This window comes from Hemiscyllium ocellatum, chromosome 13 (assembly GCF_020745735.1).
Source record: "Hemiscyllium ocellatum isolate sHemOce1 chromosome 13, sHemOce1.pat.X.cur, whole genome shotgun sequence".
NCBI lineage: Eukaryota > Metazoa > Chordata > Chondrichthyes > Orectolobiformes > Hemiscylliidae > Hemiscyllium > Hemiscyllium ocellatum.
The window spans coordinates 66,530,693-66,549,857 of NC_083413.1; the positions used below are offsets into that span (position 1 = coordinate 66,530,693).

Below are 19,165 nucleotides of genomic sequence, written 5' to 3' on the forward strand. Positions count from 1 at the left end.
ATGCTTGGTATCTATCTAAACCACCGCCCAACCCAGATTTGAATCACCACACAACTCTCTCTCAAAAACTAACTCAGCAGGCAACAGCAAACGATTGTTAAGTAAACTTCTGCTCAAAACTCATTTTAAGGCCAAATATGTCTACGTCTTACTTGTGCGAAGAATGGACACAAAATCCTAAATTGAGAGTCTGGGTGGCTTTGAAAACCATCATTATGAAATCCTTCGAGAGGTCACTAATGAAACAGATTGCCTTGATCCACTGCAATTGGCCTACCATCGCAATAGGTCCACAGCAGATACCCGAGCCCTATACTCATGCCTGGAACATCTGGATAACAGGACTACTCCATCAGACTCCTACTTATTGACTATTGTTCTGTCTTCAATACCATAATTCCAACCAAATCTTTCTCCTAGGACTCTACTCCCAACTAAGCAACTAGATCTTTGACTGCCTGACCCGCAGACTGTGATCAATAAGGACAGGTGACACAATCTCCTCCAAGGTACTCCTCAACACATGGTACCTCACAAGGCTGTGTATTCTGTCCCCTTATTCTAGTCCTTATATGCTGACAACCATATGGCCAAATTCGGCTCTAACTCCATTTACAATTTGCTGATGACACCATTGTGGATCTTAAGTAATGACGAGACAGAAAATAGGATAGAGATAGGGAGCTTAGTGGCATGGTGTCAAGACAACAATCACTCCCTTGATGTCAGCAAAACAAAGGAATTGTCATAGATTTCAGAAAGTGGAGTGGAAGGTATGCCCCTGACTGTATGAATGGTGCTGAGGTGGAGATGTCCTAGAACTTAAATTCCTAGGTGTAAATATCATCAATTTGTCCTGACCCATCCAAGCTATGGTCAAGATAGTACACCAACACCTCTGAAGTAACCCCACAGAGGCCAATATCCCAACACCAAGTCACCCTTTATTTGCATGTGGAAAGTCCTTGACACTGATCCTGCTTCTTCAGAGCCAGCTCTCTGAGTGAACAGAACCTTTGACACTTCTATTTATATCTGTCAGCCAGGGCTCCTTGATTGGACCAGATTAACAGCTCCAATCAGGGAATGCATATTCTATGAGGTCCATTTTGTTGACCTTTTTACAATCACCACAGCCTCTACTTCCTCAGAAGACTAAAGTTCAGCATGTCCACGAGGACTCTTATTAATTTGTATCAATATACAATGGAAAGCATCCTATCCGAATGCATCTTAGCTTGGTATAGCAACTGCTCTGCCCGAGACTGCAAGAAAATTAGAGTTGTGAACATCATGAAAACCAGCCTTCCTTCCATAATCTCCATCTGTACTTCTGCTGCCTCGGGAAAGCAGTCAAAGACCTCTCCCATCCCAGTTATACTCTCTTCCACTGGGCCGAAGATACACACATTTGAAAACATGCACCAACAAGTTCAAGAATAGTTTTGTCCCAGCTGTCATCAAACCTTTGAAAGGACCTCTTGTATATTAGAGTTGGTCTTTCTCTGCATCTTCTCTGTAGCTATAACACTGTTCGACTACTCTGATGTACTAATGCAAAGAACTCAAGCCTGAAGAGCACACTAAACAATACTTTTTGCTGTATTTCTGTGCATGTAACAGTAATAAATCAAATCAAAGGTTACTGAAAAAAAAAAGCACTTCCTCTGGTTTCTTGGAAGCAAAATGACAGTTAGCATTACACTGAAACCTCACCACTCTCATTTCACATTTCACCAATTCTGGAATTTTCGACTATTTTGAATCAACTAAATCAAGCTTTTGTTCAGCATTCAGCAGTGATCTATTTTTGTGTGATTAGTGAAATGTCTTTTTGCCCTGTAACAAAAAAGATGGCATTAATAAAATGGGAGAGTTAAAACATTTTATTTATGGTTCAAGAAAAAACAGTTCAGGAGCAACAAAATAAACATTAGGAGAAGATGACTTAGAAACTTTATTGAGTTTTGCAATAATTAAACACAACTGTACTTGGAAATTATAAGTTTCTAAAAGCAAGTAGGACATCTGCTGCACTAAGGACAGCAAAACATAATTTGACTTCACAGTATTTTATAGTTTAACAGTTACCCTTGGTGTTTGAAAAATAAAACGATATACACATACGGTTAAGTAATTTCAGTAACAAAATAGTGGATTAGAGATAACATGAGAATGACTGAGTATAGCTTTCCAAGCGCCACTATATACTCAACAACATTTTCGATAGGTTTACAACTATATTGAACATCAAAAGACCAGGGTTCAGAAACTGTTACATTATCTAAACTTCAATATATAAAAATATGCTATCTTTAAGCATCATTCATTCTAGGTCTCTTATAACCTTCTTGATACCAGATCACTGGAGAGCAGGATAGGACATTAGTGTCAGCACATTGCTGTTTTATAGGTTCTTTGCATCTGTATTTCCAACAAGGTTCTGAGCTCTGGTCTTTAAGTTACACAAGACAAAGTACGACATTTTGCAACTCGATTCTCTCGTATAATTCCTGGTACAATTGATATCTTAATAACAGTAAAATACATACCATCTTTTTGAATGAATCTGAAACCATGGCATGGACTTTAAGTATAAATTAAAAGATAAATAATATCATTTAAAATTCTGGTAACTCAGACATAGCTTTTCTATTGATACTATAAATTGATCTCTGTAGTACACAAACTATGTGCTGTCACATTCACGTCTGAGTAATTGGCTACTTTTGAATTTGTTTCTCTTGCCCCTCTCTCCTGACAATAAAACAGAAGTTCCCCAACATTATTCAGCATGTACATTATACTGGGTCAGTGGCCTACACATCATTCCAGGTGCAAGATGCATAATGGATGCCAGGTCAACAACTATGGAGCCCAACATTCTGGCTATAGAACTGGAGTTTCAAAATAAAATAAAATGAAACAGAAGACGTGAGTACTTCTGATATAAATCAGTGATTATAGATTATCTGTTAAATGGTGATATTCTTTAAAATTGTATTACAAGCTAATCGACACAATATATGATGCATCCCTAATATGAACGAATAACAAAGCAAGCATTAAGTGGAAACGATGATCAAACATGACAGATCAATTAAAAGCAGTTATGTTTCAACCTTGGAGTTAATACAGACAAAAAAAAGTTAAAGGATATTACTAAAGTCACATCCCAATGCAGGACCTACCAAAGTGTGATTAAACTGTAACTTTATGTATAAAACATTACAGTAGTTGTACATAGCCTTTGGTTTGAAAGACTTTAAGGCAAAATCTGGTATGTCCTCATCTTTTCTCACACTAGAGCACTTATCCTGATGCAATTTTCACCCTCTACCAAAAAAAAGTTCAAACAAAATTAAATCATAGTTGATCGATATCTCTGGTGAATAACAGAAGAAAGTCAGAAAAAGCAAATGAACATTCCAACACACAATACATAAAATTTCACATCTCACATATCACGAGCTAGTCAACAAGGTTCTAAAACACAGAAATAATCAAAGATCTGTAGTAAGACTTAGTAAGTGATATATATATATATATGCATATATAGAGTACATAGTAAGTGAAATATAAAAAGATTCAAGATTATTGGGCGAAATGGGCCAAATTGGTGATAAAAAGGTAACTGTAGGCAGTGTGTTCACAATGAGCAGCTCAACAGAAGCAAGGCACAAAATCTTTACATACAAGAAAGAGTTATCCAAAATTAAACAGCATTACGATGCAAATGGGACACAAACTGTAGTTAAAATTGAAAACTTAAGTAAATCTGTTGTTTTAGGTCATTATTGCCAGTAAGTCTGATAAAACCATGATTTTCCTTGCTTCCATTGTTTCTTTTTCCCTGCAAGAAGAATCCATTTCAGTGGATCTTTACCTTTTGCATTAAGATAAAGGTTTAACTAAAAACAATTTCTCTCCCTGTTCGCTTGTGAAAATGGGAGCCTTTTTGTAATGTTCCACTAAATCTTCCATACTGTCAAATTTGCGCTGTCCAATGCAGTAGAGACCTTGCTTCAACTGTACCTTGAAGTGTTTGTTTTTGTTTTGGGCTTTCAAAGACACAGAGAAGTCATTGGGCTGTGAAAGAAGTGAAAATAAGAGCTGATTAGGTTTCTTTTTAAATATATACACTCCAAGTGCCAACTCTGTCACATAATACATGCATACCATTGAGTATCTGTAGACAATGATAGAACAAATGAGGGCAAATTTCGGTATTTCCAACTCCACAGTCACTCACGTACCAGATTAGAAAGAAGCTGTGTTTCTCTCCCCACATTGCTAACATTTTGATTGGCAAACATTTTTGATGCTATAGTTCAATTCATAGAAAAGAAAAAAACTCAAGTTTAATTGAGATAAATGTGAGGTGCTGCACTTTGGAAGGACAATCAGAGCAGGACTTATACACTTAATGATATGGTCCTGGACAGTGTTGCTGAACAAAGAGACCTTGGAGTGCAGGCTCATAGTTCCTTCAAAGTAGAGTCGCAGGTAGTATCGGATACTGAAGGCGGTGTTTGATATGCTTTCCCTTATTGGTCAGAGCATCGAGTATAGGAGTTGGAAGGTGATTTTGTGGCTGTACAGGACATTGGTTAGGCCACTTTTGGAATATTGCGTGCAATTCTGGTCTCCCTCCTATCAGAAGGATGTTGTGAAACATGAAAGAGTTCGAAAAAGATTAACAAGGACATTGCCAGGGTTGGAGGATTTGAGCTATAGGGAATGGCTGAATAGGCTGGGGCTGTTTTCCCTGGAGCATCAGAAGCTGAGGGGTGACCTTATAGAGGTTTATAAAATTATGAGTGGCATGGATAGGATAAATAGACGAGGTCTTTTCTCTGGGGTGGGGGAGTCCACAACTAGAGGGCAGAGGTTTAGAATGAGAGGGAAAAGACTTAAAAGAGATATAATGGGCAACTTTTTCATGCAAGAATTTGGTGTGTGAACGGAATGAGCTGCCAGAGGAACTGCTGGGGGCTAGTATAATTACAACATTTAAATTATATCTGGATGGGCATATGAATAGGAAGGATTTAAGAGGGATATGGGCCAAGTGCTGACAAATGGTACTGATTTAGGTTGGGAAATCTGGTTGGTTTGGGTGAGTTGGACGAAAGGGTCTGTTTCTGTCCTGGACATCTCTATGACTCTAAGACTCAAAGAATCAGTGGTTTATCGTTTGTAAAATCTATGCTCAGAGTAGAAAAGGGAGGAACCCTTTAGTTGCAAATGCCCAAATCAAGTTTCTACTCATGTTCTGGAGACTTCTGGTGAAATGCCAAAATAAAAATCAGATATTGAAGCACAGGGTGCACCAAAAATGATGCTATTCCACATTAAACTCATTAGAAGCAATCTATTCAAGAGGATCTAAAGAACTTGTGCAACAATACAGTAATGCCTCATTATCCTCTCCATTACATGCATTTAAAAGAGTTAAGAGTAATGCACTGTGTAGTGTATTAGCATACTTTCTAATCAGAATACTGGAATACTGTAAAGATGTCAATTGAAAACTCAAACTCATAATTTTAAGAAAGTTAATCCACAACTTACTGAGGACTCGCTGTCTCGAATTATGAAATCACCATCAACTCCTCTTTCATTCAGAGCCACTTCTCCTTGATGCCTTGTAATCTTTCCATAATACCATGGGCTACCAGCAAACCTGCCAGTGGTTGCTGCTCCTATGTAGTCACATCGAGGTGGTGTTGGTCCAAGGCTAATGACTGGTGGTGATGTTTGCACAATATTCACATAGTTCTTAGGTACCAGACCCACATGCCCATCAGCCTTCCTACATTTCCACCATTCTGGATCATTTTCTGGTTTCTCAACAACATCCATCACTTCACCCTTCTCAAAATTAAGCTCCTCTTCATTCGAAGAACTAAACGGATATAGAGCCTGCACAACATGAAGTACTTTGGCATTGTGTGCATTGATCACAACTGCTAGTCTTTCTGTCAATGATCCCACAGGTTCGACTGTGGTGCCCTCAGGATCCTCCATGACATAATTTGATGGAAACCAACCAGTTTGTCCATTATAACTACCCCTCCACCAGCCATCGCTGCACTTTTCCATGACGGTAACTTTTGTTCCTTTAACCAAAGAAAGCTCATCATCTCTCTCTGCTGTGTAGTTGAATTTGACATAAGCGGGAGCATTCAAATCATACAGGCGTTCTCCATTATCCGGGTAACCATCCACATCTGCATTGGATGCAGTGTCACGAATACTTGGCTTCCGTTTCACTTTCCCAATTCCTGAAAAGGAATAACAGAAAGTATTACTGCAATGCGTGTTGATCATGAATGCAAAGGCACTTCATGCAGTAAGGAATAAAAATACCAAACAGCATTTCACAGAGATAAATTAGCTGCACTAAACTGTGGTTATAAATACCTATGTAGTTGTGAGCAAATAGAGCTGAATGCTTTAAAAATATTCACAGGAAAGTGGAAGTGTTCACATACAAATTAACTAAACAATCTTGTATTTGCTTAGCACTGAAAAGTTTTTGTGCAATGCAATTTTGTATAACATAACCATTTTAAAATAAGAAATAATTTCACTGAATCTTGCCCAAATTGTTGCCCAGAGTGCTGCAGGTTAGCAAGAGCCTTTTCATCTGAGTTGGAAGCAGCTGGTCACCACAATTGATTTCTATGATCCTGAATTGTGACATAGAGTCATAGTACAGCATGGAAACAGACCCTTCGGTCCAACCTGTCCATGCTGTCCAGATATTCCAACCCAATCTAGTCCCACCTGACAGCACCCAGCCCATATCCCTCCAAACCCTTCCATTTCATATACCTATCCAAATGTCCTTTAAATGTTGCAATTGTACCAGACTCCAGCATTTCCTCTGGCAGCTCATTCCATACGCGTACCACCCTCTGTGTGAAAAATCTCCCCTTGGGTCTCTTTTATATCTTTCCCCTCTCACCCTAAACCTATGCCCTCTAGTTCTGGACTCCCCAACCCCAGGGAAAAGACTTTGTCTATTTATCCTATCCACGACCCTCATGATTTTGTAAACCTCTATAAGGTCACCCCTCAGCCTCTGACGCTCCAGGGAAAAACAGTCCAACCTGTTCGGTCTCTCCCTATAGCGCAAATCCTCCAACCCTGGCAACAACCTTGTAAATCTTTTCTGAACCCTTTCAAGTTTTACAACATCTTTCCGATAGGATGGAGACCAGAATTGTACGCAATATTCTGATAGTGGCCTAACCAATGTCCTGTACAGCCGCAACATGACCTCCCAACTCCTGTACTCAATACTCTGACCAATAAAGGAAAGCATACGAAACACCTTCTTCACTATCCTATCTACCTGCGACTCCACTTTCAAGGAGCTATGAACCTGCACTCCAAGGTCTCTTTGTTCAGCAACACTTCCTAGGACCTTCCCATTAAGTGAATAAGTCCTGCTAAGATTTGCTTTCCAAAAAGGCAGCACCTCACATTTATCTGAATTAAACTCCATCTGCCACTTCTCAGCCCATTGGCCCATCTGATCAAGATGCTGTTGTAATCTGAGGTAACCCTCTTCGCTGTCCACTACACCTCCAATTTTGCTACCATCTGCAAACTTACTAACTGTACCTCTTATGATCGCATCCAAATCATTTATGTAAATGACAAAAAGTAGAGGGCCCAGCACCGATCCTTGTGACACTCCACTGGTCACAGGCCTCCAGTCTGAAAAACAACCCTCCACCACCACCCTATGTCTTCTACCTTTGAACCAGTTCTGTATTCAAACAGCTAGTTCTCCCTGTATTCCATGAGATCTAACATTGCTAATCAGTCTCCCATGGGGAACCTTGTCGAACGCCTTACTGAAGTCCAAATAGATCACATCTACCCACACTGTCCTCATCAATCCTCTTTGTTACTTCTTCAAAAAACTCAAATCAAGTTTGTGAGACATGATTTCCCTTGCACAAAGCCATGTTGACTATTCCCAATCAGTCCTTGCCTTTCCAAATACATGTACATCCTGTCCCTCAGGATTCCCTCCAACAACTTGCCCACCACTGAGGTCAGGCTCACCGGTCTATAGTTCCCTGGCTTGTCTTTACCGCCCTTCTTAAACAGTGGCACCACGTTAGCCAACCTCCAGTCTTCCTGCACCTCACCTGTGACTATCGATGATACAAATATCTCAGCAAGAGGCCCAGTAATCACCTCTCTAGCTTCCCACAGAGTTCTAGGGTACACCTGATCAGGTCTTGGGGATCTATCCACCTTTATGCATTTCAAGACATCCAACATTTCCTCCTGTGTAATATGGACATTTTCCAAGGTGTCACTATCTATTTCCCGACAGTCTATATCTTCCATATCTTTTTCCACAGTAAATACTGATGCAAAATACTCATTTAGTATCTCCCCCATCACCTGCGGCTCCACACAAAGGCTGCTGATCTTTGAGGGGCCCTATTCTGTCCTTAGTTACGCTTTTGTCCTTTATGTATTTGTAAAAACCCTTTGGATTCTTCTTAACTCTATTTGCCAATGCTATTTCATGTTCCCTTTTGCCCTCCTGATTTCCTCTCAAGTATACTCCTACTTCCTTTATACACTCTTCTAAGGATTCACTCGATCTATCCTGTCTATACCTGACATATGCTTCCTTCTTTTTCTTAAACAAACCCTCAATTTCTTTAGTCATCCAGCATTCCCTATAGCTACCAGCCTTTCCTTTCACCTTGACAGGAATATACTTTCTCTGGATTCACGTTATCTCATTTCTGAAGGCTTCCCATTTTCCAGCCGTCCCTTTACCTGTGAACATCTGCCCCTAATCAGCGTAGAAAGTTCTTGCCGAATACCGTCAAAATTGGCCTTTCTCCAATTTAGAACGTCAACTTTTAGATCTGGTCTATCCTTTTCCATCATTATTTTAAATCTAATGGAATTATGGTCACCAGCCCCAAAGTGCTCCCCCACTGACACTTCAGTCAGCTGCCCTGCCTTATTTCCCAAGAGTAGGTCAAGTTTTGCACCTTCTCTAGTACGTACATCCACATACTGAATCAGAAAATTGTCTTGCACAAACTTAACAAATTCCTCTCCATCTAAACCCTTAACACTATGGCAGTCCCAGTCTATGTTTGGAAAGTTAAAATCCCCTACCATAACCATCCTATTATTCTTACAGATAGCTGAGATCTCCTTAGAAATTTGTTTCTCAATTTCCCTCTGACATGAGGAAAGAGTTTTTTTTCAAACAATTCAAAGTTTTTTTCAAATAATTTTGCAAGCTTTCTGAAAAGTGCATGCATGAGGTTTGTGATGGTCAAAGCTCAAAAGAAAAGTAACCATTTTTGAGATGATCCAAAGCAACTTTAATACTCTTTTTGTGACTTCGTTGACGTTCCGTGCCCTCAATAGGAAGAAATGGGCTGGAACCTTGCTTTCAATGAATGACAGGGGAAAGTGAGGACTGCAGATGCTAGAGATCAGAGCTGAAAATATGTTGCTGGAAAAGCGCAGCAGGTCAGGCAGCATCCAAGGAACAGGAAATTTGATGTTTTGGGCATAAGCCCTTCTTTCCTGAAGAAGGGCTTATGCCCGAAACGTCGAATTTCCTGTTCCTTGGATGCTGCCTGACCTGCTGCGCTTTTCCAGCAACACATTTTCAGCTTCAATGAATGACAGATGTTTACTGCATTTGAACCTGGCCAGAGATTATCTGTAGGATTCTGCAACTTACTGTATTACAAAGTAAATAACATAGCACCCTTTCCAGTGGTTCTGGCGCTTTTATGAAAAGAGCAAGCAATTGTGTATTTCCTTGACCGGATTGATGACTCATTAATGACTAACAGAATGAGTAGAAGATGGATAATTTAATTGAATGTCAAATCATGCACAGATAGCAAAATAAAGCTTTTAACAAAGTGCACAATTGACACTGAGGATAAAATAGCTTTTACTTATTATTTCTGACAATAATCAAAGTCTAATGGGATAAAGGACTATACTTATAAAAGTTCATTTTCATTCTTGGAGTGGCTGTTTAGCAGTAATTAAGGTGTATCAACTGTTAAAGATGTAGTTGTACTAAACTGGACAAGTCCCAACTTTTCTGTCACATTTAGTGGGTGCCTATCGCTTAAGGATAGCAATGTCATGCCACGCAATTTGCATTTAATAAATTAGGATATATTGAATCTCAGCAATTTGGACCAGATTATGCTGTTAAACAACAATTGTAGTCAAAGAATAGTCTTTCAAGACACAAACCTGACAAAACTGTTCACTCATTACCACAGAATCTAACTAAAGCATGTCTAATTTGAAAAGTCCAAATGATCATTTCTCACAGAAGCCTCAACCAAAGGCAGAAGGTGATTGATTCCAGATTGGATTCAAGACTTGAGCACCTAATCTAAGCTGATACTTACAGTGCACCACTGAGAATGTGTTACACTGTCAGAGAGACCAACTTTTAGTTGGGGCATTAAATACAGGTGAAAGATAAGAACAAAATATTGGTAGTTCTGTTGGTGTCCCGGCTAATCTTTTTCTCAACCACCATCATCATCATGACCAAAACAGATTAGCTAGTTACTTATCTCTTTGCTGTTTGTGACACTTGTATTCTACACATGACTGGGAAAAAGAGTAGTGACTACTCCTTGAAAATAATTAATTGGCATAACAGTCTTGGGCAGTCATAACAGATATTATACACATTTAACTTCTTTCTTTAGGAGCTATATAAGGGGACATTACCAGAAATACTGGACTAGTGCCAATCAGCCGGAGGTCAGTTGCTGGATTCCTGTTGTGGAGGGACTTTCCTTTTGTTTCTCAATACCAATTATGGAATTAAAAAGCTCAAAAACCCCTTTTACAAAGCTTCATAATTCTAACTCCTCAAAAATCAGATTCCCCAAAACTGAAAACGCAGTTCATTTTGAAAAAGTAGGGTTTGATTTGAAATCATGGGTGACTGACTGGGGTAAAAGCTTTAAATCACAAAATTAGACACAAACGGCACAAATTTTTCCATCCATTCCTTCTAAGTGCATCACTGAATTGGAAAAAGGGAAATCTACTTTTGTGTCTTAATAATCACAGCGCCAAAGGATCTTTGAAAGCTCTTTTCTTCATTTTTAAATAGCTACATTCTTTGTGATAGTGCTCGGTTCTGTTGGCTGCCCCAGAATGATGCCTTGGATATGCAAAGACTGAAGGTGTTGTAGCAACAAACTAACAGCAAGAGCGGTTCTGAATCAAAATTCCCTCACAATATCTTTGTTGGATATAGCTTCATAAAGTTTATGCAAATTTAATTTTGGATTTTAACACTACTGTTTACCAATACGCGATGTTTGAGTGACTTGAAGTGTTAGCTGCTGTGCACTCCATCTCCCAGCAACCAGCTACAGGCCTCCTGGCTTGCTCCTAAAATAATCCTTCGTCCTTGGACAACATACAGGGAACTTTGTTCCCATTTTCCTGCTGTAAAATGACTGCACTCTTCAGGCGGAACAGATTTCAATTCCAAAGGTCAGAAAATGATTCCACATTTCCAAACATTTGGGCAGTTAATTAAAGAAGCCACTATACAGCTCAGAAAGAGGTGTAATAAAAATGAGGAAATCTCTCGTCAAGACAAAAAAAAACATTAATAAGATCATGGAAAATAAGGGCGAAAGATATTTGATCCAGAGGGCTTATAAATGGGGGCTGAAAGTAAGGAATTCACCAGATAGAATGAGTTCAGTGGACTGTGATTGGCTTTTGCATTCATGACTTGGCTCACATGCACACACTTCCCCATCATTGGCTTTAAAAGTACCTAAAGTTTTGGATTGCAAAATCTGCAATCAACTGAAGTGCCCATTCAGGAATAGTAACAGTACAACAAGAATGTAATCAAGAAGAACAAAATTACTGGGGCTAGGGGAATACATTAATTTACTGTTACCATGCAATTTTTCTTTCACTCAGTTACTGCTGTCTCATTCTTCTTTTCCTTTCATGAGATCCTTTCACATAACATTCTTTATTCCAGACTAAGTTAGCAAAGTTATCTTTAGTTTCACAAGTATGTGACAACGGCATGATCAGGCACAGGTCATCTGCTAGTGTGGCTCCCTTCTTCCCATCTGGGAGACAGTGACCAGCACAAAGTCACAGTGAAATTACCAACTAGGTGAGCGTGAAAGGGAGGTGAAGGACATAGATAAGGAATCAAGCTACACTTCATACAATAAGTACCAATATTTTGATTTTCATCAACGTACATTTATATAGCACCACTTACATAATAGAAGTTCCAAACCTCTTCACAACAGTGATATAAGACAAAGTAGGACCAAGCCATTGGAGGAGAACAGGTCAATTGACCAAACATTTAGTTAGAGATGTGGCAGAACTTCTTAAAGATTCAAAACGAGTTGGGCAGACAGGGAGGATATTCTGGCATTTGGGATCTAAGCAACTGAAAGCACAACTGCCAATGACGGAGCAATGAAAAGTAAATATGGGAAGACAGAAGCTTTTGTTTTCAGTCCCTACTCCCCTCTGTTCCATAACTATCAACTCCACCCGACACCATGGTAATATGCTGAAATCATACCATTCTGTTCATACTCTCAGTGCCATAGTTGACTGATGCCTCTGAACATGAAAACTGTTCACTTTCAACACCGCAACATTGTGCGACTTCACCCAACTCAGCTCATCTGCTGCAGAAATCCTCACTTGTAAACTCCAGACTCAACAATTCCAATGCTCTCCCATTTACTGCCCTTCATAATATTGGTAGTAATCCAAACATTTGCTGCCAGTGTCTTAACTCACAGCCATCTCCATTCCTGGTAGCTGACCTAGGTGGGTTCAGGTAATGTCGACTGAAAATCCCAGTGCTCTCACCGTTTTCACCATTGTAATCTCCTCCAGCTCAACAAACCATCCAAGATCCCTGTGCACCTCTAATTCTAGCATCCTTGAGTGTTCACAATTTAAATTGCCCCATTATTGGCTCTGAACACTGGAATTCACTCTCTACACTTCTCCCCAACTCTGTACCACCCTTTCCATCCCTACAAGATACCTTCAAAACGATTTGACCAAAACTTGATCATTTGCCTCAGTATTCCTTCATGAGGCATAGCATTTTGTTTTATAAGTTCCTGCGAAGCAACTTATAGTAAGGGTGTGACGTAAGTTATTCCCCACTACTACCATTCTGAATTAAGACTTAAACAGAGTCAGAGCTGCACATCCATAGCAGCGCTTACCCTGTCTGCCCTTGCTCACAAATCCCACGAGTCTCTTTGCCTTTATCTTTCTTATGCCTATTAGCTTCCCATTGTGCTAGCTGTCTCATTATAAACAAGCAGACTGCCAATGAGAAACTGGATCACATCAATTAGTCTGACCATCAAATAGCTACCTCTGCTTGGAAGACAGAGTCATAGAGGTGTACAGCATGAAAACAGACCCTTCGGTCCAACCTGTCCATGCCGACCAGATATCCCAACCCAATCTAGTCCCACATGCCAGCACCCGGCCCATATCCCTCCAAACACTTCCTATTCATATACCCATCCAAATGCCTTTTAAATGTTGCAATTGTACCGGCCTCCACCACTTCCTCTGGCATCTCATTCCATACACGTACCACGCACTGTGTGAAAAGATTGCCCCTTACATCTCTTTTATATCTTTCCCCTCTCACCCTAAACCTATGCCCTCCAGTTCTGGACTCCCCGACTCCAGGGTAAAACTTTGCCTATTTATCCTATCCATGCTCCTCATAATTTTGTAAACCTCTATAACGTCATCCCTCAGCCTCCCATGCTCCAGGGAAAACTGCCCCAGCCTATTCAGCCTCTCCCTGTAGCTCAGATCCTCCAACTCTGGCAACATCCTTGTAAATCTTTTCTGAACCCTTTCAAGTTTCACAACATCTTTCCAATAGGAAGGAGACCAGAATTGCATGCAATATTCCAACAGTGGCCTAACCAATGTCCTGTACAGCTGCAACATGACCTCCCAACTCCTGTACTCAATACTCTGACCAATAAAGGAAAGCATACCAAATGCCTTCTTCATTATCCTATCTACCTGTGAACTCCACTTTCAAGGAGCTATGAACCTGCACTCCAAGGTCTTTGTTCAGCAACATTCTCTAGGACCTTACCAGTGATGTATAAGTCCTGCTAAGATTTGCTTTCCCAAAATGCAGCACCTCGTATTTATCTGAATTAAACTCCATCTGCCAGTCCTCAGCCCATTGGCCCATCTGGTCCAGATCCTGTTGTAATTGGAGGTAACCCTCTTCGCTGTACACTACATCTCCAATTTTTGTGTCATCTGCAAACTTACTAACTGTACCTCTTATGCTCGCATCCAAATCATTTATGTAAATGACAAAAAGTAGAGGGCCCAACACCAATCCTTGTGGCACTACACTGGTCACAGACCTCCAGTCTGAAAAAACAACCCTCCACCACCACCCTCTGTCTTCTACCTTTGAGCCAGTTCTGTATCCAAATGGCTAGTTCTCCCTGTATTCCATGAGATCTAACCTTGCTAATCAGTCTCCCATGGGGAACCTTGTTCGAACGCCTTACTGAAGTCTATATAGATCACATCTACTGCTCTGCACTCATCAATCTTCTTTGTTACTTCTTCAATAAACTCAATCAAGTTTGTGAGACATGATTTCCCACGCACAAAGCCATGTTGGCTATCTTGAATCTGTCCATGCCTTTCCAAATACATGTACATCCTGTCCCTCAGGATTCCCTCCAACAACTTGCCCACCACTGAGGTCATGCCCACCAGTCTATAGTTCCCTGGCTTGTCTTTACCGCCCTTCTTAAACAGTGGCATCACGGTTGCCAACCTCCAGTCTTCCGGCACCTCACCTGTGACTATCAAAGATGCAAATATCTCAGCAAGAGGCCCAGCAATCACTTCTCTAGCTTTCCACAGAGTTCTCAGGTACACCTGATCAGGTCCTGGGGATTTATCCACTTTTAACCGTTTCAAGACATCCAATACTTCCTCCTTTGTAATCTGGACATTTTGCAAGATATCACTATCTATTTCCTTACAGTCTATAACTTCCGTATCCTTTTCCACAGTAAATACTGTTGCAAAATATTCATTTAGTATCTCCCCCATTTTCTGTGGATCCACACAAACGCCGCCTTGCTGATCTTTGATGGGCCCTATTCTCTCCCTAGTTACTCTTTTGTCCTTAATGTATTTGTAAAAACCCTTTGAATTCGCTTTAATTCTGTTTGCCAAAGCTATCTCATGTTTTGCTCTCCTGATTTCCCTCTTAAGTATACTCCTACTTTCTTTATACTCTTCTAAGGATTCACTCGATCTGTCCTGTCTATACCTGACATATGCTTCCTTCTTTTTCTTAACCAAACCCTCAATTTCTTTAGTCATCCAGTATTCCCTATACCTACCAGCCGTCCCTTTCACCCTGACAGGAATATACTTTCTCTGGATTCTTGTTATCTCATTTCTGAAGGCTTCCCTTTTTCCAGCTGTCCCTTTACCTGCGAACATCTGCCCCCAATCAGCTTTCGAAAGTTCTTGCCTAATACCGTCAAAATTGGCCTTTTTCCAATTTAGAACGTCAACTTTTAGATCTGGTCTATCCTTTTCCATCACTATTTTAAAACAAATAGAATTATGGTGATGAACCTCTTTACCTTCTCATTGAGGAGAGATCAGTGATCTGCTCAAATTCCAGAATTTTGATCCCTGATTTTATTCTTCAAAAAAAAACAGCTACCTATCCAGAGATACACAAGTTCAAACAAGTAAACTGAAGAAAGCAGTGGAACACTGACTGGCCCTAAGACATACAGCAACATAACCACAGCACAAACAAGATTACGCTTTGAAAATTACCTATTTTCATTCAAAAGTAGAAAAAAAAATCTAAAATAACTGCACTAATTGGGCTGTTCAGGATTCAGCAGGCATTTCTCACATATGTATTGCTGTACTATGAGATTGACGTCTGCATGCGAGAAAACTAATTATGTGCAAGATGGTGCAATGGCAGTTGCTAAAGTAAGAGGATGTGCCAGATTCTAACTGTTCTCAATACTGGTGTGGTCCAGGAATAATTTAATATTTTAGAAGCAAAAACCAAAAGCTGCTACAACTGCCAGTAAAACTTGGTTGAAACAAAACTGAAGAGACTAGACAAAAGATTAAAATTCTGTCCTATCCCAATAATTATTTTGTGCCCTTTCTCCAAATATATTCACTGAACTGATCCTTTTTCCTTAGTTTATTATATGTTTCACTGTCAGGTAATTGTGCCTTGTGCATTACACCTAACATACTATAACAAAATGCTCATGAATTGTTGTCATGCCAGAGAGCATGAAGAGAAATCCCAAAGAAAATGGTTTTCTTGCATGGTTTTGGACTTAAATTCATTTTTAAAATAAAAGGACAACCTTGCTGGATTCAAAATGGCTGATGATCACATGGTTGTACTTCCAATAGCTCCTGAACTCCCTGTATTGTCCAGGCATAAAGCCAAAGCTGACACAAAGTACTTGGAGATGATCCATCTGCTTTCAGCTAGCTCTCAACAAAGGAAAACTCATTGGAAAAAAGCTGCTGGATACTGGAAATCTGAAACAAAAACAGAAATGGTCAAAAAAACTCAGCAGGTCTGGCAGCATCTATGGAGAGAAAGCAGAGTTAATGTTTCCAGTCCAGTGACCTTTCTTCAGATTGTGGCTAGGTCGTAAAGCTGAAGCCAGGAAGTCAGAACAGGGAGAGAGTTCATGAGGTTTTGAGACTGAGCATCTTCTTCCATGTTGTTTCCCCACTGCCACAGCCCTGACTCTGCCATCATATGAGCTGCTTTCATTACAGCCAACCAACTTATTTTCACCAACAAATGGTCCCTATTATCAGCTTTTCTTTCTTCCCAGCTCACTAATATCCATCTCTTTGTCCATCCAATTACTGTTTTCTGTCTCTGAATTCCCTTTCCACCTATTGCTTACTCTTTTATCCTGCCATCACACCCCCACACATACACACACACCTTGCTAAACTCTATCTTCAGCATGTATACCACCTTCTCCTAATGACAATAATTTCTGAAGGAGGGTCACTGGACTTGAAACGTTGATTCTGCTTTCTGCTGCCAGATTGGAGTTTATCCAGCCATTTCTGTTTTTGACCGTGACTCATTATCAGTGTTAACACTTTCATCTCATAATGGAAACTCAAATGGGGAAGGTCAAGCTCCAATCTTGTCAATTTAATGATCACTCGATTAGCCCACAGAGGTAGCATGCTGATGACCTTTCTTTTTCACACGTCTACGTCAGTTGCTGTTTCCAGAGGGAAAGCTTTAGTATTCCAAGGAATGTAGTTGTCTCTGGCACGAGGGAAAATGAGGAATATAGAGTCAGAGTTGAAAAGGGTGGCGCTGGAAAAGCCACAGCAGGTCATACAGCATTCAAGAAGCAGGAGAATCAACACTTCCAGTATAAGCCTTCATCAGGAGTGAGTGAGTGTAAGAAATAAATAGGGGGATGGGGATGGGGATGGGGCTGGGTGGGGGGTAGGTACCTGGGAAGGTAGATGCAGATAGGGGATGATTGAGATAGGACGGTGAGGAGGGTGGAGCAGATAGATGGGAAGGAAGATGGACAGGTTGGACAGATCAAGAGGGTGGTGCTGAATTGGATTGGATCTGGGATGAGGTGTGGGGGGGGGATAGGGAGGGGAAATTTGGAAACTAGTGAAGTCGATGTTGATGCTGTGTGCTTGGAGGGTCTCAAGGCGGAAGATGAGGTGTCCTTCCTCCAGGTGTCGGTTGGCTTAGATTTGGTGGTGGAGGCGGCCCAGGAATTGTATGTCTTTAATAGAGTGGGAGGGGGAAGTTGAAGTGTTGGGTGCGTGTATCCCAGAGATATTCCTTTAAATGCTCCACGGATTGGCGCCCTGTCTCCCCAGTGTCGAGAAGACTACATCGAGAGCAACGGACACAGTAAATAAGGTGGGTGGATATACAGAAAAATCTCTGCCTGATATGAAAAGATCCTTTAGTGCCTTGGACAGAGCTGAGGGGGGAGGTTTGTTGCAAGTGTTACAACTCTTGCGGCAGCAAGGGAAGGTGTCAGGTAGGAGGGTGGGTTGGTCAGGTGCGTAGACCTAATGAGGGAGTCAAGGAGTGAATGGCCTCTGCAGAATGCAGATGGGGTGGGGAGGGAAATAAATTTCCGAAGGTAGGATCTGATTGTAAGGTGGCGGAAATGGTGGAGGACGATGCATTGCATCTGAGAGTTTGGTGGGATAGAAGGTGAGCAAAGTTTTTTTTAAGAATCCCTACAGTATGGAAACAGGCCCATCGGCCCAACAAGTTCACACTGACTCTCTGAACAGTAACCCACCCAGACACAGTCCCCCTAACCTAGCATAGCAAATTCACCAAATCTGCACACCTTTGGATTGTGGGAGGAAACTGGAGCACCCGGAAGAAACCCACGCAGACATGGGGAGAATGTTTGAACTCCACACAGTCGCCCAAGGGTGGAAGTGAACACAGGTCCCTGGCAATGTGAGGCAGCAGTGCTAATCACTGAGCCACCATGCAGCCCTTCTATCCTTGTTGTGGTTGGACGAGTGGGGTTCAAGGGTGGAGGCGTGGGAAGTGGAAGGGATGTGCTGGAGGGCACTGTTGATCACGTGGGAGGGCAAATTGTGGCTCCTGAAATAGGAGGCCATCTGGGATGTCCTGAAGTGGAATGGCTCCACCTGGGAGCCGATATGGCAGAGGTGGAGGAATTGAGAGTAAGGGATAGTGTTTTTACAGGAGGGGAGTTGGGAGAAGGTGTAGTCCAGGTAGCTGTGGGAGTCAGTGGCTTTGAAATAGATGTCCGTGTTGAGTCGGTTGCTGGAGGTGGAGACGGAGAAGTCCAGGAAGGAGAGATGTCCAAGATGGTCCAGATGAATTAAAGTCAGGGTGAAAGGTTTGAGTGAAATTGTCTCTAGCATGGTCAACCTTTGTTGGACAACCCTAATTGCCCCTGAAGTGAGAGGCTTACCACAGCTTTTTTGGAGGCACTTAAGACTCAACCACATTGCTATGGGTCTGGAGTTA

The 19,165-nt window shown here is 41.0% G+C and overlaps 1 protein-coding gene across 3 annotated transcripts in view; it reads right to left on the minus strand.

The window, feature by feature from the left end:
• Positions 1-1,939: 1,939 nt before the first annotated feature.
• Positions 1,940-19,165, minus strand: part of LOC132821924 (cytoplasmic protein NCK1-like) — a 215,982-nt gene continuing 198,756 nt past the window's right edge. For all 3 annotated transcript variants that reach the window (XM_060834901.1, XM_060834900.1, XM_060834902.1), the window contains 2 exons: positions 5,575-6,287; positions 1,940-4,089 (listed from right to left, as the gene is read on the minus strand). In XM_060834901.1, the coding sequence (XP_060690884.1) occupies positions 3,895-4,089; positions 5,575-6,287 (908 nt within the window). In that variant the 3' untranslated portion in view covers positions 1,940-3,894. The remainder of the gene's footprint in view (positions 4,090-5,574; positions 6,288-19,165) is intronic.